Raw genomic sequence first — 23,385 nt, forward strand, 5'->3', positions numbered from 1 at the left:
CCCCTCCCTTCTCCTTCTCCTCCCCCCTTCTCCTATCCTTCTCCCTACTCCCCTCTCTTCTTCCCTCATTCCCTCCCTCCCTCCCCCCCTTCTTCTACCCATCTCCCCATCTCTTCCAGCTTCTATGCTCCTGCTTTGTAGTCAGGTCTGACATTTTACACACAGTCCTCCTGCCTCAGCCTCAGCCTCCTCAGAGTACTGGGCTTACTGCGTTTGACTCCACATCTGGCTGTGGGTACCAGTCCTGCATGTTTATTATGTTCATCATACTTGTTAAAATATTTTCTAGAATCGAAGTGAGTTTGAAGCAAGATTGGGGAGTTAGACGTGAGTTTCATGTCTGCCATCTCCATCCTCATCCTGGATCACCATTCTCCCCCTGGGCCCATGAGATTTACACTGCATTACATCTTGTAACCACTTCTCCGTCAATGCGGTGTGATTGTAAGCAATATCCTCCACTGTCCAGTGGAGCCCTCTTGAGGTCTTGTGTGTGGCCCATTGCACTGCCTGCTGTGGAGGCACCATTATGACAAAGTTGAACCTGGCTTTGCTAAATGTGAGCAGTGAAGGGCTTTTTTGCTGTGTTATAATGTGCTGATTCAGGGCCTGTTCCCTACAGCCCTTGATGGCCGATACAGAAGACCTTGCTGGTTATGCTAAGGAATTTGGAGATTTTGCTGGTCCATCTGAACTGCAAAAGGGTTTTTTTTTTTTTTTCAAGGATATTTTGCCAAAGTAGAGACCAGGCTTTGGCCAAACAAGGCTTTTCATGTTCTAGATGGCACATGCTAACTCAGCCACTTGTTAACAAAAGTACTGTTTTTGGTTTTCTTTTTATATGGCGATGGGTCGTTTCCAAATCTTGAATGTGGTGATGATTCTATGAATTGTTACATTGTTCTCTTGTTTTCTATTGCTGTGATAAAGACACAAACGCAACTTTGGAAGGAAGGGATTGACTTACGTGTCTTGATTATAGTCCATTGCTGATGGTAGGCAAGGCAGGAACTCAAGCAGGGCAGTAATCTGGAGGCAGGAACTGAAGCATAAACCATGGGGGAGTGCTGCTGACTGTCTTGCTCAGCTTCCTTTCTTATGCACCCAGGATCACCTGACCAGGGGATGGCGCCGCCCACAGTGGACTGGACTTTTCCACATCAATCAGTAATCAAGAAAATGCCCATAGGCCAGTCTGATGGAGACATTTTCTCAGTAATTGTTTCCTTTTCCCAGATGACCTTAGCTTATGTCAAGTTCACAAAAAAAAAAAGGCAAGCAAACACACACAGAAGGAAATGTCACATAATTTGACACAAATATAGACCAATCAAAGGAAAGAAAATGAATATATCTCCAAATTGGTAAAGAGAGAGAAAAAAACAACAAACCAAAACAAACAAAAAACAGAAAACAAATAAAACAGACAACTACAATGACTCTGAAATAATAATAAATTGTCGTATTGAGAGTGCTGAGATTTTTAGGTTTTGGTCGTGTACTATCACTAGTGTGATAGCACCACTATGGGGAGCTGGATGGAGAGACAGAACTTCTATACTAGTTTTGACCGTTTCTGTGACTCTGTCACTACTCCCAAATAAAAGCATATGCATTACACCTGCTCAGTGACATGTGGCCCACCCTAGATCAATCACTGACAGTCACCACCAATCAAGGCAGGAAATCTCACACTGGCAGGTTGGGCACCCTGCCTTCCCTCCCCTGATAACCCACAGCTCCACCCTTCAGAAATGAGTTCCATCTGCTGTCCGCTCTGCCAGGCTACTCCAGTCCCAGTTAGAATGCAAGCCACAGTCATCATTTTGATGAAGCTGCGAAGTTTACTAGGCAACCAGGAGGGCAAACTTCCTCCCCAGCCGAGGAGTGGACACACACCCCTACTCTAATTCCCAAAGGCGCACTCTTCCCCCCACCCCCAAGACCTCACTGAGTTGCACACAGTTTTTCAGAAGCAAGAAACCTGATACCCATGGCAAAGACCTCTGAATCTTCCTGTGAGGACCGGAGTCTCTATCCCCAGGAGCCTAGGAACCTGCAGCTTACAGATTAGTGGGGCGACCTCTCACTCCCCCTGTATAGATACGTCCTGGATTTGTTCTTATTAGCAATGGCAGCTCAGCAGTATATTTTGAAGAGTAAAAGTGTGTGTGAGGGGATGGGGACCAAAAGATGACCTAACGATTTTCAGTTACACATGGAGAGTAATGTGTGGGTCACTTGGCTTGGCCATTAGTTTCGTTGGATTGATTTGGGGTCATCATCTGGGAATGTTCTCCCTGTTTTATGGGGGAAAATATGTACATGTATTTTCATAATGTGTAGCATGCATATCCTTTGGGTTTTCCAGCAAGGCATGACGATTTTAATGAATGCCTGATTTTTCTTTGTATATAGTCACATTTCTATAGGATTCTGTGTATCTCAATGATTACCTTGCCCTGGGCAAAGGGAGATGGGATGCATGGGAGTTAGGGGCTGGGGTGGGCAGGGGCTGACAGTTTATCTGCTTGTTTAAAGGTCTGATCAAGCACTTAAGTGTTTATCATGAACAAGAACTTGGGGGAGTACAGGTCACCTGTCAACAGATTCTATATACCTAGCAGAATCCTTACCTATTGGATAAACACAAGTAAATAGAAAAGTGTGGGACTTAATTATCATTTCTGCAGTCTATTAAGATGCCACCCTGCAACAGAGATGGAAATATTCCCTACCACTCAGTATTTTTTACGGATTTATTTTAATTTGTGTGTGTGTGTGTGTGTGTGTGTGTGTGTGTGTGCGCGCGCACATGCATGCACACATGCGCACGTGCACTTGAACTGCAAGTGGGTATCTTTGGAGGCCAGAAAAGAGTATCAGGTCCTCTGGAGCTGGAGTTACATGTGGTTGTGAGCTTCCTAACATGAGTGCTGAGAACCAAACTCTGGTCTTTGAAGAAGAGCAACAAGTGCTCTTAACTGCTGAGCCATCTCCCCAGCCCTTTGCTGCTGTTATTTTTGATGGCAGATCTCTCACTGGCTTGGAGCTTCTGAGTAGACAACACAAGCTGATCAGCAAGTCCCAGACATCCTCCTGCCTCCACCTTTCTAGTTCTTGGATTGAGAGCATGTGCTACCACACCTGGTTTGTAATCATACATAGGTTCTAGTAATCAAACCAACATCCTCTTGCTTGCGTGGCAAGAAATTTCCTAACTGATATCTATCTCCCCAATCCTGCACTTGATTTATTTAGGAGTTAGAGCAACTTCTCACCAGGTTGCCTCCTTTGACCTTAATCTCACTCAGGTTTGGAAGTGTATGCCACTGCCCCTGGCTGGATTGTCTTTAAGGGTGATGCAAGTTCAGTTGACAGATTTCATAACCTGGGTTGAGTCTTTTGAGATTAGAACTGTCCATTGCATCGTGGCCAGGCTTGCTCTGGTGGCCTACCCATCCCCTAGTAGATGCTGCTCTTTGGAGCACATATTTAATGATACCATGAGCTAGAAGACACCTTCGAGCCTCTTCCGTGTGCTGAGTGAAGCCATGTGTAACCCCAGCCTAGAGATCCAGCTGAGTCCCTCCCATGCTCCCCGGACTTGGCAATAAAAGCTGTGTTCTTCCATTCATTCTGGTGATGTATAGTCTCTCTGGGCATCTAATATCAAACAGGGGAATTCCGACATGTTCCATAACGCATTTACTGTAACTTGATACCACGAACCATTCTTGCTGTTATTTATCATTTCTTTCTTATTTCCTTTCATTGCAGCACAAAGCCAAGGTGGAAGCAATGACCCTGGACCTGGCCGTGCTCCGTAGCGTGCAACATTTTGCCGAAGCATTCAAGGCCAAGAATGTGTGAGTGTTCCAGTTCGGGGATCATACATCACAATTCCTTCCTATTGTAATGTCTTTATCAGATGAACACCACCGGGAGAACACAAGACTGTAGTGCTGTCTTGGCACCAGAGGCTCATTTATATGTACTGTTAAGGTGGACCGTATTTTTTCTTGACTCTGAGTCACCCTCCTCATGAGATGTATCATCAATCTAATAACAGCTTCCCAGACCAAAAAGCAAGATTCGAAGGCATTATTAAAACTTGTAGGGCTGATGCACACCAGGGCAGTTTTCAGATGCGCCTTGTTAGAAACGCATTGCGTATCTATCAGAATCGAGGAAGAGCGTACCTCAAGGGCATCTGACAAGCTCACTTACTCTGTACTAATGGGGCTGAAACCCTGAGCATGCTGTCTTCTGGTGCTCTGCAAGCCTTTGATGCTCAGACATGGGGTGTGGATACAGCTCTGGTCACAGATGGGCCTTGTAAGACTTTCCAGCCTTTTCCAACTCCTGGGTACCCACAGTCCTGGTTGGATCTTACACCCACTGCATCTGCTGACATTGGAAATGAGGGAACGTTCTTCACCAACTCCTCAGATCCCCTTAGTGGAGGTGCAGTGGGGGTGGGGGTGGGCCCTATATACTGTTTCCCTCCAGCTGCCACTCCTCCCTACAGAGAAAGAAAGAAGAGAAATGAAGAAGAAAAAGAAAGAAGGGAGGAGGAGAGGAAGGGCATGAAGTGGAGACCCAGTCTCCACTCTAATAAAAGCAGTGGTGGCTAGCTATGTTACAATTATAGTATTTTGTTTCCAGGGTTTATTTTCATGGTTGCCTCTATAGGGCCAAGCAGCACCCCTGTCTCACTTAACACAGTGGCTTCAGTTTCATTAATAAATAACTAAGCTTAATTTTATTTTCCAATGAGGTGATGAGAGCGTGAGGATTAGGTTAATCCTAGCCCAGGTGGTGCCAAGGGGGAAAACAGTGTTGTGAGGGAGTCCAGGGAGCCTAAGATGGTTAGGGCTCAGATGAGGCCACGCTGACATCCCCTGAGCTGATGAGAGGTGTGGGGGAGGGATCTTCAACCAGGTATTCAAATGCTACTGTGTCACCTAGTTTCTAGTGCTGACTCCATTCTGGTCCTTTAGACCATCACAGCATTTGATCTTTGCTTAGCAAGCAAGTGGTCTTCCCCCCCATAGACAGAGCATCCTTGTCCAGGTGCTTTTATCGCTGCCACGTGAAGACCCTTTGGTGGCTCACAGGCACAGCTAGATCCACCACCCCCTCCAGTCTTGCCCATCAGAAGTGTGAGTCTCACTATGTGCTCTTTCCGGTGTCATGTCCTTAGTGGCAGCTCTCTCTTGCAAGAGCTCTCTGAGGGGCTGGAAGCCAGGAATAGCATCAATAGCATCGGCTTGCACATTTATTTATTCATCCTGTCCTCCATCATTTGTCCATTTACTTACCAGGCGTTTGCTGAGCACTTCCAAACTCCCAGCCATTCTTCTGGGAAGACAGTACTGGCCACCGGGAGCCAAGCGACCTCAGACAAGCCACAGCCTCAGTTCTAGAAGCTGTGTTTTATTACTGTCGCCAAATTCTCATCCCAGTATGCCTGTGGTTGTTGAGGGACAAAATTACTAACTATCCCAGCAGCAGAAGTAACAGCTCATTTTGGGGGGTCCAGCCAGGCACACACATTTAGGACACTTTACTCTCGCCTTCTGGTTCAGATCTGAAAGCATTCTTTCATGGTGGGCGTGACTATGTCCATTACACAGATGAGAAAGGTGAGGCTAGAAAGGTAAGGGAAGAGATGTATAGTCAACATTTGGTAGGTGGTGGGGCCAAGCCGCTATGTGCCCATCACACCACGATCCCTCCTAACTCCTCTGTGATGCTGTCTTTTGTTGTAAAGGTAACAGGGACTTGTACTCAGAGAACTAGTGAGATTATTAGGGCCACCCAGGAGTCGATGGCCAAAGGAACATGCCGTCCATTCTTACGCTTCCTTCCTTCCCTATTTGCACTGTTCTGATTGGGTACTGAAGTGAGCGTCTCGGCTGAAGAGAGCTGACAGCTTGATCACAGCCCCGTCCTCCATGCCTCAAAGCAGTCATTAGATTTTTATCCAGTAAGGAGCTCAGAAACCATCATGCCTGAGGGCCCTTTGCAGTCGCTGACCCAGACTCTCTCGGAGGGCAAGACCACCCATTTCACACTTAGTCTTTGATTTTTCCAGTACTCGATTGTTCGGGCCCAAGGGTGCTTTCCCTTCGAGCCTCTCCACGTTCTGCTCTCTCTGCATCTCTAAGAGTGGCGTAAGGGTCGCACCGCATAGAGAAATACTGCCCTACTGAAAATCTGTAAATAAAGAAGTGAGCAATTCTCCCCTCTTGACAGACTGCCAGTACCCAAGCTTCCCCTGCAAAGGCAGATGACAGCTCCATGCTAACTAACGGTCTCTGGATCGGGGAGCTGTCACAAGTGAATTTAAGTGCTGGTGACCGGGCTGCCAGAAAAACATGTGTAACTCCATTCTTATCACCGCCACCCATCTTCAGACATTAAAATTTCCTTGTGTGTAAAACATAATGACAAATGAAAGCAAGCCTCAGTTCAGAACCGGTTCTTTTTTTTTTTTTTTTTGGTGCAAGTTTGACCAAAGAGCCTCCCTGTGTACATTCCACGTGGACGCCCCATTATGCTCCTTTTAATAGATCTTTTCGGAGTGTGCACACAAGACCCTGGAATACCATCAGAAAGAAAGAAAGACAAATAAAAAAGGAAGGAAGGAAGGAAGGAAGGAAGGAAGGAAGGAAGGAAGGAAGGAAGGAAGGAAGGAAGGAGAAGGCAAAATACTAGTAGAAAATGCAGCCATCCACATAGGCTGCAGAGCTGGCCTCTCTCTGCCTCCGGGGACCCTGGGAATCAGCCACCGTACATCTTCCCTTTGGAGGCTGGGGTGGGGAGGCAAAGACTGTTGTGGTGTGAACAGGACTGGTGTCTGCTGCAGAAGCAGTAGGAGCTGACCAAAGGCTTTGTTCAGTCCACTCACGGTAGCAGACAGAACTCTTTCCCTGCCCTGTGTGTGCCTGTGTAAGTGTGGGTGTGCATGCACATTGGTGCATGTGGAGGGCAGAGGTTGACAAAGCATGTCTCCTGCAGTCACCTCCCCACTTAAGTTTGTTGTTGTTGTTGTTGTTTGGTTGTTTTTGGTTTGGGGGGGTTGTTTGTTTGTTTGTTTGTTTGTTTGTTTGACAGAGGGTCTCTTTACTGAACTCAGAGCAGGCCACTTGGCTCGGCTGGCCTCTTAGGATTCCTCCTATCCCTACTTTCTGAGATTATAGGTGTGTCTCCCTTTGTCTGGCTGCCACATGTGTGGTGGTTTGAGTGAGGATGCCCCCACCCCATGGGCTCCCGTTTGATGCTTGGTCCTCGGTAGAACTGTTTGGGAAGGATTAGGAGGTGTCCAGTTGAAGTTGTGTTGCCAGTGAAAGGCTTTGAGGTTTCAGAAGACTCAACAGTACCAGTGTGCTTTCTCGCTTTGTGCTTGTGAATTAAGATGGAGCTTCTCAGCTCTTGCTCCAGTGCCATGCCTGCCTTCCTGCCATGCCATGCCAACATGCCTCCCATCCTGATGATCATGGTCTTGGACTCTAACCCTCTGAAACTGTGAACCCCAAATAAAACTCGTTCTAATGTAAGTTGCCTCGGTCTCCGTGTCTTAGCACAATAATAGAAAAGTAACTTAGTTACTATGGACCTTGGGGGCTCAAACTCAGGTTCTTGTGCATGTGTAGCATCTACCTTACTGACAGCCATCTCTCTAGGCCCTGGACAAAACTCATGTGCGTGCACGCGCACGCGCGCGCGCACACACACACTCTGTTGGCCTCTTACAGTAACCCTAGGTTCTCATCATCTTCACTCAGTTTACCAAATCAGAAGTTCCAAGCACACGAGAGTCTAAGTCACTTTCCCTTTGAATCTTGTGTTAGGTAGAGAATTTGAGCCCAAGATTGTCTGCATCCAGACACAGAGAAGAAGTGGGACCATTTGCTATCACCGCTCTGCTGGGGTTCTGTGCAGACCGCCTGCCCAGTCTGCCTCCCCAAGTTGTTTGCATGCTGCCTGTTCATCTGGGTGGCCAGCTCGGGAACCTGGATCTGCTTCTAGACGTTTCTCCCCAGAGTTAGTGGTCGTGGTGGTCAGCCAGTATCTCTCAGGCTAAATTATTCTGGGCATTACTGGAAAGTTCCCAACCAAAGACTGTGGCAGTTTCCCACAGAGCTATATTTTTTTTTCTGAAGATATTTTTGTTTAAATTAGGATTCGGGAAGGGAGCCAGCCTCCACAGTGCTAGTAAGCAAGGGTTTCTGTCAGTGGGGAGCAGCTGGGGCGAGTCTCTTTCTGATAATCACTCAGGCTGGTCTTTGGGATGGCCTGTGACAGACTCCAAAGCCTCAGCTTCTTGGTGATGGGCTTCGTATCCACTTTCAATCTGACTGGAACTTCTTCATTTACCAGAATAGAAAGCCGACATCTTGGGGCCTAAAACAGCTCGTCGATCCAAGGACAGGACGTTCCAGAAGCGTGTTCTTTCTCACTAGAGTTCTGTCGTTCCCAATAAAACGGAAGGCTGTGCTCCAGTCCTTCAGTGTGAAAAGTTGAGACTGGCTTGCCATAAAGGACGTGGGTTCCTAGGAGTCCCTTGCCAGCCAGCTCTCATTGGCAGGGGCTTCATTCGTCCTGGAAGGGAACTGCAGTTGATAGAGGCTTTGTATTAATCGAGTTGTGCAATTCTGAAGGTTTCTAGAACGCCGTTTTTCATCACGGGTTTCTATTTCTCGTCTCAGCTTTCTGTCTTTGGGATAATTTAAATAAATTTGGCTCAATTTCACCAAGAAAATCATACTAAGATGTGTTTTATTTAAAGGTTAAAATAAAGGTTTTCTATCCTTATTAAATATTTGAGGAGAAAAATCTTTAGCAAAATTGTTTATTTTTACGTTCCACTAGATGACTTTCAGAACTGGAGCTTCTAACCCAGGATATTATATTCTTGGATCCATATTCTAGAGTTCTGTCTCCTTTCCATCTGTAGAAGTGGGTGGGCTATACATTATTAAAATAAAACCCAAATTTTGAGGGATAAATTACCCAGAAGACCAATGTGTAAATTATAGATTAATCTTCCCTTTTCTCCCTAGCTCAGCTTTGAGAGTAATGTTTTAGCCAACATTTCTGCATCCATCTTTGCTCAACGTGAGAAGTCCACCCTGTTCCATGCATGGGGGGGTGGCGAGGGGAGGTCCTGTTGCTTTGCTTTCTGCCCAGTGTGAACCCCAGGAAAGACAGCACAGAGCCTGGTTTTCCCTGCAGCTTATGCTCTTCATTCTGGTCTCTGTTAGGATGGTTCCAGCACGTTTTGACGAAGCCTACCCACTCATTGTTCTTCTACCCTATATATTTTCCAGCTTAAAACACAGAGAAACCACACTACAGGCCATTTAATAGATCTAGAAACACCAGAGAGGTAACAGCTCGTCTCTTACAAAATCTTTACTTTTTTTTTTTTTCCTACTTAGCTCTTTAGGTGAAAATCTTCTTACATGACATTAAATTACATTTCAAAAGAATATCATGCAGCAATCCTGTATCAAACAAACGAACAAACAAACAGCCTATGTCAATTAGTGCAGGATAAAGCAGGAATCAGCACATTTCCCTGTAAAGGGCCAGCAAGTGAATACTTTTTGAATGAACTCTCTTTGCAAGAACTCAGTTTTGCCTTCGTAGCATAGAAACAGCCGTGGGTAGTGTATTCAAATAAAACTTTAGTGTTAAAAGAACTGTGGGCAGTATGTATCAATAAAACTTTATTGACAGAACAACCATGAACAGCATACACCAATAAAACTTTACCTAGAAACATTCCATAGATAGACTTCTCTGTAGGGACACCATGTTAACCATGGGACAATAGCCCACAATCCCTCCTTTAGTATAAATAACAGGTTTTGGGACATCAGCTGCATTTAGATTTAAATTTCAGGTCTATTACAAGTTCCCCCCTTTTTAGGAAAGGGATCACGCGACTGGTTATGAAGGGCCGACACATAAAGCTAATCTTTTCGTGGTCAGCTTCATCATTCTGTAAAAGCTGCCTCAGGATACTTATGTGGGAGAAGGAGAAATTTGTGTAGAATGGTGTGCTGTACCATTTTCTGAGAAATACCTCTTTATGGGAAACACCCCGTGTCCAGGTAACACCCTGAATATCATTAAATAAGGAAGGTCCCGAAGCTGTAGTGGGAACTTGAAGGCATAGAATGATATTGGTGATGGCTGCTGTTTATCAGTTCTTAGTCTTATACAGCTAAGGGGTCAGAAGGCAAAAAGAACTGCAGCATCTCCCATTTGTACCCAGTTCAACAAATAATACATTTTACAGGTCAAGAGATTTAAGACTCCTTTTTAAGGTCCTCCTAGCCAACAGCTGGTAGGTGAGGCTAGATCTTAACCCCAAATCTCCACGGAGCTCAGCAACCTCAACTATTTGGAAAATAAGAGCTACCCAAGTTATTTGGGAAAAGCACTGTGTAGCACACCTCCCCCCACCCCCTGCCCTGCCCCTGCCCCTGGAAGGAGGTTTGTCCCTTTAATTGGATGGATGACAGCCCTTGCCTACTGGGATGATTATTAAGGTCACCTCAAGGTCAGAGTTGATGCTTTGTGAAGCAAATTTTCTATCACTGAGAGGAGATTTGTTTTGCTGAGTTACCTATAAAGGAGGTTAAACAGGCCCATCAGAGCTGAGGCTCAGCCCCTCAATTAAAGTACCCAAACCATTTTCTTCCAAATGTTTAGGAGGTGCCTTTCCATGGAGTCCCCTTAAGCAGAAACGGCAGCTATTTGCTTTCATTAACCATTGAAGGTATACATTTACTCCAAATGTCAGTGTTCATTTCCCCCCAGTCCCTACCTGTCTTCAAAATGATGCTTATCGGTAGACAGACGAAGACCAAAGGGTCATTTTGCTATGTACACCTCTGAAACAGAACCATTATGTTCACATGCAAACTCAGCTCTGACTCTGACCAGCTCAGGGGCATCCTGCTGACTGAGGTACAGCCTCTGTGCTTACTGATGTTGCCTGCTCAGGTCTCAGAGACGGGTCTAATTTCTTGTGTCTTTATTGATTCCCCCCTGCCCCCAAACCTATGCCTCTGTATCTCACACTCGTAGAAACATCCCTAGGCTCTGCATGCTGGCTCTAGCCATTACCTCATACTGTCCCCTCATACCCACCTGTCTTCTCGGGGCATGACCATGGGTTTCTACAGAGCCTTCCACTTCCTTCCTTTCTCCTTAGCTCCACTTCTGTATCAACAGCTCATTTCTGAGATCAGCAGTTCTCAACCTTCCTAATGCTGAGACCCTTTAACACAGTCCCTTGTGTTATGGGGACACCAGCCACAACATTATTCTGTTGCTACTTCATAACTGTAATTTTGCTGCTGTTGTGAATCGCAATATAAATATCTGATGTGTGACACCCCTCCTCAAAGGGGTCATGACCCACAGGTTGAGTACCACTGTCTTAGAGCATCAACAACAACACCCAGTCATCCCAGGCAATACTTTGGGATGTTTCCTGTTTTCTGTGTTGACTTTTGGTTGCTATTGTTACACCAAGCCCCAGGGACCAGAGGCACCATTCTCAGATTTGTCTCTGACTTCATTCTGTGTCTTTATTCTGTTGCCTATGAAGACCTTGGTAGGTTACTCTGTCTTTGTGATCCTCAAGTCAGTTCATGGATGAATATGAGGAGAGACAGTCAAAGCACTCTAGGGTTGTTGAGAGGATCAGATAGCACACTCTTCTCACAATATTCTGCCTGGTGTCTGGTGTTCAGTCAGTACAGAATCCTCATCTTTGTCTATCTTATTCTTGTCTTCTGTCATATCCATCACTGCCTTACAGTAAGTACAGAACAGTTGGTGGATGGATGGATGGATGGATGGATGGGAAGGGAGGAGGATGACAAACTGGAGGCATATGGACCCATCTGGAGAAAATTCATTTTTTTGTTTGCTAATTTGGGGGCCTCTTTTTGAAACCACATTTTTGATAGTCCAGGCCGGGCTTGAACACCTGATCCTACTGTCTCTACCTGCCCATTGCTGTGTTCTAACACCATCTGCAATTCCAAACTTGACTGTTAGGCACCGATTCTCTACCATTCATTGTTCTTGAACGGATTATCCCCCTCGTGCCTCGTGCAGTGTTAAGATGGAATGTGTCTACATCTTGGGGAATAGCCATTAAAGATCTTTTTAAAAAAATTATGTGTATATGTGAGGGTGGGAGTGGAGATCTCTGTCCACAATTTCAGAAGCTCTTAGGTTCTAGCAGAGAGGGTTGGATCCTCTGTAACTGAAGTTATAGGCAGTTGTGAGCTGCCTGTCATGCGTGCTGGGAAACAAACTCATGTCCTCTGCAAGAGCAGCAGGTCCTCTTAACCACTCTGCCATCTCTTTAGCCTCAGAAACTGCTTTTAAAAAGGAATTGTACTTGCCATGATTATTTTAGACAAACAAACTAAAGGTACCCTCCTAGGAATCTGTGGCAATGTAACTGCATCAAAGAGTCGAAGCTCCCTGATCTGGCTATGGACCCTGTGTTGCCGCCAGCCAGGCACAGTTCAGCCTGTGAAACCTGTTCTTTGACCCTTAAGGAGACCACCTAGCCTACCAGCTTTGCAGCAAATCCATGGCAGTGTTAATACTGGGTCACTCGAGGAGCCCTAGATTTATGTGAGACCTGCGCAAATGCACTCTAGCATCTGTTTTTGAGCCGTGTGCTCCAAGCGTGGCTCATGAATGCCATATGATTTCTTCCCTCTTGCGTGCGCCTGACTGGCCAGCAAGAAGGACGCTGCAACAGGATCCTCCTGCACACGTTTATTGGGAGAGCTTGATTGTAGCGGCGAAGAGACCCCGAGCTCAGAACTGGTGCTGCTTATATAGGCCTAGGAGAGGTGTGTCTCACACCCGGATTGGTTATGCACTATGCCTCATTTGCATGTTCCTCATCTGATTGGCTACTCTCAGTATCTCACAGTACCTCATTAACATACCTCATTTGCATGTCTCACATCTGATTGGTTATTCTCTCAGCACTTTGCAGAGCCTCATTATCATGCCCGGGCCAGGCAGTGTTTTGGCGAAAAACTTTACTGCATAAGTAAGCATTGGTTGTTTGCCCAAACTTATGCATGGTGGCCAGCAGTAGCCTGCGCCACTCTGCAAAGGCACATGTGGCTTCCCACACTTCCCCTTATACAGTTCTTCCCAACCCCATTGTCAGGTCAGGATTCCATGTTTACATAACTGACACATTGAGACACCGTGCTTAAACACATCTGAATAACAAGGGAGCATCTTTCTTCCTCAGTCAATTGTTGAGAAGTTAATTCTTGTTAACCTAAAAACTTGAATGTGCACTTGAAATAAATCGGCTGTGCTACCCAGTGCTGCCTCCCGAAAGTCCCCAAGGAAGAATCCACGTGCAGATGTGCCGCCCTGTTTTGAGTGTTGTGCGTGCTTTCTATTCTTCATTTGGAAGCATCGATTCAGAACCTTGTCTCTCAAAAACACAAACAGGTCTTCTCAATTAGTAGCCCCAGTTCTTCACTTCACTACTTGGCCTGGCGCTGTAGTGTAGCAGCCGACTGATTCGTGATAAGAAAAAGGTACCAGACAGGCTAGCTAAAGGCTATATTGTAAGACCCTGTCTCAGAACAAGCCCATAGGCACACTCAAGTTGGCATAACCCACACACTGATGACCAGAAACAGGCAACAAGATGTATCTGGTTGTCCCAGGAGTGTGTAACAGGTACATTGACAAATGGTGGCTTCTGGAAGTCACAGTGAGCAGAATGTCTCTAACCTCAAAGGACAGCAGTGCCTGGATTGCTTACGGTCGTTCTGTAAAGTCTGAAGAGATGGATGCAGCCATTCTTCCACTTGGCTGCTATATAACCATCTAGGAATCCTTAAGAAACATGAATATACCAGTGCCACCCTTAGCCATTCTGCCCTGTGGCCCTTGGGTGTAGATAGATGGATAGACAGATTGAAAGAAGAAGCCCCCATTAGCTTTGTCAACTTGACACAGCTCAGAGTCAATTGAGAAAGGAGAGTCTCAGTTGGATTTCCCAAGTCAGACTGGGGTGTGTGTGTGTGTGTGTGTGTGTGTGTTTGGGGGGTGAGGAGGGATGGATTAGCTTGATTATTCATTGATGTAGGAAAGCCCCGCTGACTGGATGGTGCCATTCCATTAACAGGTGGTGCTGCTCTGGATACAAGCATTAGCTAAGCATCGGCCTAGCTTGAGCCAGCATTCCTCCATGACTTCTGCTGGCAGAGGCTCTAGGGGCTCAGAGCAAGGAAGACTAGGATGCTTACCTAGCTAGCCCCACACGACGGGGCCTCTGATGGCTAGCCCCACACGATGGGACAGGGCTCTGATGGTAGCTGTTTTTACTGACAGAAGCAGCTAAAGAATGAAGGGTTCATTTTGGCTCATAGTTAAAGGTAGTCTTATGTCACAGAAGGCAGGTTGGGGTGCCTGCACCTGAAGCAGTTGGGTGCTTGTGGTCATAGCATCTCACATTATGACAGACCATGAAGAGGGGCTTGAGCCAGAACCAGGCATGGTCATAACCTTTAATGCCTATATGCACAGTGACCTCCGTCTGCCAGGTAGGTCCCAAGATCTAAAGTTTCCACAACCTCTTAACATAGCCACGGAGGTGAAACCACTCCCTGGTGTGGAAGTAGGAAGAGTTCTACAGAGCCCTTCCATTGGTGGTCAGGGGGAACTAGAATGTGGCTGGGAAGTGTGGGAGCGAGCGAGCGAGCCCTGGGCAGGCAGGCAGGCAGGAGCTACCTGCGGTTGTCTATTACTTACCAATCCTAGCCTTTTCTGGCCTTCATTGGGAATGCCCTATTCCTTCTGGGGCCTTCTGAGTGATGGAAGGACAGCTACATCTTGTGATTGTGTGCGGTTTTTTTGGGCAACTTCTTCAGACTTCACACTTCCATGGAAGGAGGGCATATACATATATGATGAGCAAGCTCATCAGCTTAATGCCAATTCATGTCTCTTCTAGAAGTACCTATGACGGTGAGAAGACAGCATAGCCTCCCTTGGGCCCTCTTCTACTGTGCTCCTTCTGCCCCTTTCTTTGGTATATTGTTGGGTTTTGTCCCTTCCTACTCGCTGTCATTTTCCTCTTCCTCCCAAGTTAGATTAGATGTTTTATTGGCTGGTTCTGTGTGTCAACTTGACATAAGCTGGAGTTATCACAGAGAAAGGCATCCCTTGAGAAAATGCCTCCATGAGATCCATCTGTAAGCATTTTCTCAATTAGTGATCATGGGTGGGAGGGCCCATTGTGGGTGGTGCCATCCCTAGGCTGGTAGTCCAAGAAAGCAAGCTGAGCAAGCCAGTGGAAGCAAGCCAGTAAGTAACATCCCTCCATGGCCTCTGCATCAGCTCCTGCTTCTTGACCCGCTTAAATTCCAGTCCTGACTTCCTTTGGTGATGGAAGTGTCAGCTGAGTAAACCCTTTCCTCCCCAACTTGCTTCATGCAGAAATACAAACCTTGACCAAGACAGATGTCTTCTTGTGTTGTGAGAGGCATGTTGCCATATTCTATGTGGCTTTTGCCTAACTTGAACTCCCAGGAGCTGCTGGACCCACTGATGTTTGTCCTCTCAAGGTTCTAACACGCTCCCCAGGATACTAAGTGGTTCCTGGTTATTGGGTGAGAGAGCATCCAAAGCTCCACCCCTTCCCCAGGCTATAAACACGGGGTGACCAACTTTTTTTTTTAATTGTCTAGCCTCTGATAAATGCCTATGCTCCTGTGAGGAACCCGTCCCCCATATTCTAAAAGTAACCCCAGCTAAACTCATTGGTTCACCAAGCAAGATTTGAGTAGAATCCTTCCAGTGTTCTATTATTGATGTCCTCCCTGCAGGGGGAAAAAAAATCCCAATAAGGTGTCTGGCTGAATCCCACTTCATTGTTTTATAAAGTGTTTTTCTTCATTGATCTTCTCTGGACACCAGAGACAATTCTAACCATTCCGTGCTGGCTCCCTTTTGGCACTGGTGCTGGTTCAGCCACTTCGAACCTGGTGGGTGATAAGGGAGGCACCTACAAACCCATCGTCGACTGCCCGGACACATGCTGCTCTTTGGCATGGCTGTATTTCGTCATTAGATATTCCCAGGGCCCGCAGAGTCCCAGAGGATGTCAGAGTCCATTAACTTTTATCATAACATGGAATCTCCCAGGTCTGAATGGCAGCACATAGCTGTCAGGGGCTTTCTGAACTCTATTATAGCTCCATATATCTCTAGGCAAAACAGAGGGGAGAGTCGTCATTGGCGAGGAAAATGTACAAAGTGCATGAGGTGCTGTATTGTCGGACTTGACCATCTTGACCATGTGCTTCAGTACATGGTACACACTATTTCTTTCCCTATTGTCCATACAGGTTCACCTCCATGGCTCCTTATTAAAATTCTCCCCTCTGCCCACAAGAGAACTTCAGAGTGTGTATTAAATATACTCTCTTTGCATCATGCTAATGAAATCATCAACCAATAGTTTTCAACTATTCTATAAATGTTTTTTTAATAAATAAATAAATGAGTGTTCCTGTCTTATGAATTTCTACCAGAATTTATCCATCCAAGGTGGTGTCACCTGGAATTTATAAATAATGGATCATTATGCTCAATATTGCTTTATATCCACAAAACGTACTTTTAGGGGGGAATGTTAATGCATGTCCAGGCCATCTAGTTATTTGGCCATTCCTTTTATTCTACGCACTTGTCAATAAAGTGAAATGCTTAAAGGTTGCAATTTACCTGGAAAAGAGGGACACTGGTATTATTTTAGGGGCTTTCAAGTCCACTGTGGCTATAAGGAAGATGGGGCTCATGGGGAAATGTTGCTTTGCACTGAATCACACCAGCCAAGTGTCCTTCATCCACTAGTGCCCTCCCTCTTACCTAATACTGATGATATTTGTGTTCTGTGAGTTGAGTTGTGGAATCTACCACTGTCCATTGTGGCCTCCCAAGTGATTTTCATACCGTAAGTAAAATTCTTTAGGAAGACATCACAATTCCTTTGTGCCTAGGAACCCATGGGGTTCTACCAAGAGAGGCTTGGTGACACTGCCTTTCTCCCCAGTTTCTGAAAGTTGTGTTCTAATGTGTGCGTAAGATGATGTGAGTGGTCCAGGCTGCTGTTCCTCACCCTTCCCTCCCTACTTCTCCATATTCTGCAAATCATTGATTTTCCATTTTATAAAATATTCCCTGGAAGCAGGAACACAGGACAATAAAGTGCTTAAGTGCCTAGGGCAGGTTTGGAAATTGCTAGAATCTGCACCAGAGAGTCCGGCCTGCACTGTAGCTACTACTATGCCAATCTGCCTAAGTGCTCAATTATCAAATCGATGCCTTTTCCCCTAGAACAGCGTGTTGGGGAAGACGTGGGTGCCACTGTGCTTGACACCCCTGCCTGAGAATCAATGCGATTGCGATCTCACTGCTGGGACTTAAGATGATGGGACGGGAAAAATCCAATCAAGATAATGGACAGGAGGCAAAAATTTGAGAAAATCACCAAAACAAGAGTGTTTTCATTTTCTGCTAATGTACCGACGTTCCAGAATCTACTCTAAGAAGTTGTAAATGGTGCATGAAATGAAAAATTCCCGTCGGTCTCCAGGGGACAGAGGCAGAGCTTTGCTCTCCTCCTGGTGATTGCCTGGATTGTTTTCTCTATTCCAGCTGAAACAAAAAGAAAATAGTAATTAAGTGTAACTAAGTTATTGTGACAGCAGAATCCACCCCTGGCTAATTATTGTGTTAATGGCCTGTGGTGTCCAGCAGGTTCTTGATGTCTTTAGGGCCGTGCCCCACCCAAAGCACAGCTGATGAGCGTTGACCACCCAAGCTGGTCTTGGTATTATGGGTAATGGCCCCTTTTGCCTGCTTTCTTTCCTGCCCTATCTATAGAGAGAATCTTACAGAGACTCCGAGTGAGGGCACTTGGAACAATCTAGGGAATGTGGAGAGCATCTGTGTATGTATTTTGTGTGCATGCATTCTTGGTGGGTACCATCTCCCCAAAGTGGAGAGTCCCAGGTCTAAGAAACAAGACACTGGGCAAAAGGTTAGTCGCCTGCTGTAGGCAGCTTCCCCATTAAGGTCAATGCAGAAACATCGTACACGGTTGTCCTTAAGACTTACTTTTATCATCATTAGTTATATGTATGTGTATGTGTCTGGGGCCAGAAGGAACACATATGTGCAGTGCCCCAGGAGGCCAAAAAGAGGCCACTGGATTCCCGAGGAGCTGGAGTTACATAGGCATTTGTGAGTGTCCTGATTGTGGGGTGTTAGGAACTGAACTAAGGTCCTCTGGAAGAGCAGTAGGCACTATTAACAATTGATCCATCTGTGCAGATCCCGTGTGTAGTTTTTCACTTCTCCTAAATAGCAGACACACTGGGTATAGCCAATCGCTTTTACAGGAGACACAGCTGAAACTCAGTGTGTTACTACTTCTAAGTTCCACTTGCCCGATGAGAGGCAGACCCAGGCTGAAGAACACCGTTTTCTGTGTCACGTAGTCTCTCTGGCTTTCTGGAATTATATCAATCAAAAGAATTCTCTCATGAAAAAATTACCACACACACACACACACTTCTAAATTAGAGACTCTGCTTCTCAGTCGCCCCTCAATAAACTGTCCATCATCTCCCGTGGAAGACTTGTGTAAAAGGTATTCGCTACTTGCTTGTTCTTTCTGAATAACACCCTTAGTAGTAAGTACTTCTGTTACAATGCAACTCTTCTCGAATTAAATCAATTGAACGTCATATCTGGATTATTATAAAATCAATGCTTCTGTATCCTATTATATAAGACTTAGTGCTACCAAGACTTGAAAGAAATCTTTTGTAAGACCATCCTTTAAACTACAGTTCTGACAAGCCAGTTACATATATATCCAATGCATTATACAATATAATTTTTTTAAATAATCTTTCTCATATTTTCTCCTAAGTCCTCATGAACTGTATCCATGGCCTGTCCACTGCATAGCTGTGGTCTGGGCAGGTTCCAGAAGCATGGAGAATTTCAACTGGGTGGAGGCAGCTCTAGAAGGTAACTACTGTGGCCAAGTTCCTGCTGCCTATCATGAATTCAGAGCAAACCAGCGATGTTAATTTAAGCCAGGACCCACCTTGTAATGCTATAAAGTCCTCCCTCACCCCTTTCTTCTCTGGCAGAACACACTGCTAGTCACAAAGTAAGACTTCCAAATGGGTTTCTTAATGGAACACGGCTCCATATGTCCTTTGCATCAAATTTCACAGTATTTCCAAATAGTATGAATTCTTGTAGCTCACTTGAGCAGTACCCCAGATGGTCTGACATTCTGTTTCTAGAAGGAAGTGGAATATATTTCCTTTTGCCAGGTGTTCCATCTAGGTCATTCTTTCGTTTGTTCTGAAATGGGACCCTGCAAAGTCACAACTCTAGCATCATCTAGAAGGGTAGTTCTTAACCTAGAACACCGCACTTCATCTGTCAGGCGTGCTATTTCACCTTCACAGCGTCACTGTGACACCTCCTCATGGTGGTGGCCCCTGCTGCTCTGTGACTCCTTTAAAGCCCCATTCTTCTTCCTTTCTCACACTTGACATTCTGGGTCTTCTTGTGTTCCTGGAATCATGATGTATCAGTCTTGTCTTCAGAGCATAAATGACTGTCATTTTTGACCATTTGTATTCACCAACTTAAATCATTTTTAGGTAATATATTGCCAAACATGCCTATAAAATCTTGCAGGGACCAAATGTCATAAAGAATATAGCATTAGTTCCGATGCATACGTTCAGCTTACTTGCTTTTAAAGGCTCATTTTTTATTATGATTGTGTGTGTGTGTCTGTCTGTCTGTCTGTCTGTCTGTGTGGTTATGTGCTCATGTGTATAGGTGCTGATTTTTTTTGCAAAGCTATGTTTATTTTGTATGTAAAATGATAGTTGTAGTGATCCAGTCTAATCCTAAAGATTTTTAAATCAGTCAATGACAACCAGCTTCAGTTACACCAACACAGTCTGGTCCCCTATAGCTGGAGTTCTGAAGAGTTTTGAGCTACCTAGTGTGGGTGCTGGGAATGGACCACTGATCCTCTGGAAGAGCAGTGAGTACTCCTAACCATTGAGCCATCTCTGTAGCCCCAAGGCTCAGCTCTCACTGCATGCCATGCCCTCTGAGAACAGATTTACCTCCTCCTGGGCATTGGTGTCTAGTGGCACAGACAGACTATGACTCATGGTAGAAAGTGTGAAGAGGTGTGGGAATAGCCCCTCCCCCCCAGGACAGGCTGCGCCTGAGAAACTGGTCATTACAGTAAATGTGGGGGTGAGCTACGTGTGGCTCACTTGTTCCTAGGTACTGGTAGGGAGGCTCCCCCAACACTCAGACGTAAGGAAATAGTTGAGAAGGGAAGTGGATGTGTTGAGGATACGTACTGATGGGATTGGCTCTACTTAAGATCACCATCCCTGGTAGTTTGACCTTCATTGAGGACTTAAAAGACAGGAATTTGTTGGGTATCCAGATTTCCAGTTCTGTGCTTCTTTTTATTGGCAATTAAGTCCAACACCTTGTCATCATTGTCCTCCTTGTCCTCCTCCTCTTCCCCCTCCTCCTTTTCTTCCTCCTCTTCCTCTTCTTCCCCTCTTCCTCCCCCTCCTCTTCCTCCTTCTCTTCCTCCTCCTTGTCCTCTTCTTCTTCTTCCTGCTCTTCCTTTTCTTCTTCCCCCTCTTCCTCCTTCTCTTCCTCTTCTTCCTCCTCCCCCTTCCTCCTCTTTCTTCTTGACTTTCTATTGGTCTTACTGGGTTGACCTGGTCAAAGGTCTAGACAAAGCCTATAAGAACCATTGAAAAGAGAGCCCACTAAGCTTCAAGCTGAGCATCAAGGGTAAAGAAATGGTCAAGAGTCCATGAGACTTCAGAATAGCCCCTGGGAGGACAAGAGTGTGGCAAAACATGAAATGGGCAGAGCTGGAAGAGTCCACACAGTGCGGGGACAGTATTCACTTGGCAATAGCCGGTGCATGGGGGGCAGTGAAAGAGAACGGACACATGCACTGGAAAATTAAACTGGGTGAGCAGACAGAGGGTTGTCTGTTACAACGCAAACCTGCTCTCTAACCTCAGGTGTCTCTTTGTCTTTTTAGCCCTCTTGCCTCTCTGTCTTTCTTTGTTTCTCCTCCTCCAGTGATTTTCCTCCAGTGTAATGTGTGTGAGAATGTGGAGGTTGGAGGACAGCCTCAGGTGTCGTTCCTCTGGCTCTGTTCAGTTTTTTAAACATCATTTACTTTGTCTCTGGCATTTTCACTCACATATACAATGTATCTTGATCATATCTACTCTAACAATCCTCTCCTACTTTTCGTGCACATCCCAGAACCTGTCCAGCTCTGCCCATGGTGTCCTCTGTTTGTTCCCTATAATTCCACTTAGCACTTCCTGTTGGAGTGTTGGCTGAGCTTGTTGGCTTGCTTCTGTTCAGGTAACCATAGCTGCACATAGTTCATGAGTACAATGAACAGGTCACCTCCAGAAGACAGCACCACATTCTTTTTGAGGCACAGACCTGGAAGTCACTGAGTAGGCTAGGCTGGCTGGCCAGAAAGCCTTGGGGAGGGGGGAGCGTACTCCTCTCTCTGCCTGCCCAGATCTGGGGATTAGAACCTGGGGACTATGGCTCTGTTTTCCCCGAGACATGGGTTATAAGAATATAAGTCCATTCCCCAAGTCCACGTAGCAATCACTTTCCCAACTGAGCTGGTCTCTTCCCAGCCCTGTCTGCAGGGTTTGATGATGTTAATTCACAGCAGGTATGAGCCAATAGAGAGAGAATGTCTGAAATTGAGACAGGCAGGGCTCTGGGGATCGAAAGCTCAGCTCAGCCATTCCTTATCTGGTTAGCACCAGCCTCTGGACAGGACCCCAGCCTTTCCATTCACTGCCTCTACCAGCTCTCCTTTTAGGAGAACAAACCAATTAAACTCGGCTACTGAGAGAGCCTGGCTGCATGGTCAAGAAGTCTCACTCTGGTCACTCTGAAGGGTACCTACAGAGTTACCCACTGGTTCATCATTAGGACTCCCACCTACCAGGGAAGTGGAAGAATTGTTATATGGTCCTTTGGTGACACACTGCATGCCAGGTAGAGGGGGCAGGGGGCTGCTGCCTTTCAACACCATTGCAGGAGCTTGATGCCTTGCACAGGTCTACCCGTCAGGCAGAGAAGTGGGCAGTTTCTCCATGAGCAGACCAGAGAGCAGGCGATGGGTTTCTCCTTGTCGTATTCTCCAGTGCTGGACATGGATGGTGGCCCTTTCCACCCCCATCATCCTTCCCAGGTCAGAGCCCAGGTCAGGACGAAATCCCCCTTAAGGTGCTGACTGATAATATCTGTTCTGGGCTTCCTAAATTGGTCTTTACTTCCATCCCATCTTCACAGTTTGATCCTGGCTTTGCTCTGGGCTCCATTGATGCTGTCTTTATTCCCACCCCCATCTTTCTAGTTTGATCTAGCCTTTTCTTTGATGGCCTGTAAATATTCATCATCCAAGGCGCGTTTGAATCGCCGTGGCTTTTAGTTAAAATCGAGTGAAATGTTACCATTTGAATAATAAAAACCTCATTAAAGGAAAGCTAAAAGAATACTTTTCCTTTTGTACAAGCCAATTAGGTACCCTCATAATTTAGAAAAAAAAGAAGGCAAGCACATTATGGTTTCATATTCCATAAGCCTGTTTTAATTAATAGAGGTGACAAGGTTTCGGTGCTAGGTACATAGTCTGCCTCTGGTGTTGTGCAATTAAACATTAATGATGAGAATGGAAATGAGAGAGCTAATGTGTCCTCCACATCCACTGTGCATCCAGACTAAGGTTTCCAATAGGTTTCCATGCTTGGGAACACGGCACGACAAAAGGTGCCTAGAAGAGGACCCGCGGCCAGGCCACTGAAAGTCCCCATGGTCACTCTGCCTCAAAGCATCTAAAAGACAAGTAGTCACAGACTCAGGTTTTCTTTTTGTGGGCAAAGGGCAATGGTGTAGAGTTACAACCAGCTGGTAAGATGCTGGGCTGTGCTCATCACCAACTTGCAAGCTCCGGTCTTCTGTTCCAAGTTTCTAGGGGGGAGGAAACGGGTTTACATGGGTTCACCAATGGGTCATGAACCTGCTAAGAAAGTAACTGCCCTAGGCTAGAATGCCAGCACTTCCACCTATCCATCCTGGCTTGGATATTAGATTAGTTACTTGTAGCTGTGACAAAAACACCTGACAGAAGCAACGTGAAGGGTGAAGGATTTATGTGAACTTGCT

The 23,385-nt window shown here is 45.8% G+C and overlaps 1 protein-coding gene across 1 annotated transcript in view; it reads left to right on the forward strand.

The window, feature by feature from the left end:
• Wwox (WW domain containing oxidoreductase) overlaps positions 1-23,385 on the forward strand; it is a 915,833-nt gene that overhangs the window by 238,273 nt on the left and 654,175 nt on the right. Inside the window, exon 6 of the mRNA XM_021170653.1 lies at positions 3,781-3,869. Coding sequence (XP_021026312.1) covers positions 3,781-3,869 — 89 coding nt within the window. The remainder of the gene's footprint in view (positions 1-3,780; positions 3,870-23,385) is intronic.

This window comes from Mus caroli, chromosome 8, assembly GCF_900094665.2.
Source record: "Mus caroli chromosome 8, CAROLI_EIJ_v1.1, whole genome shotgun sequence".
Lineage (NCBI taxonomy): Eukaryota > Metazoa > Chordata > Mammalia > Rodentia > Muridae > Mus > Mus caroli.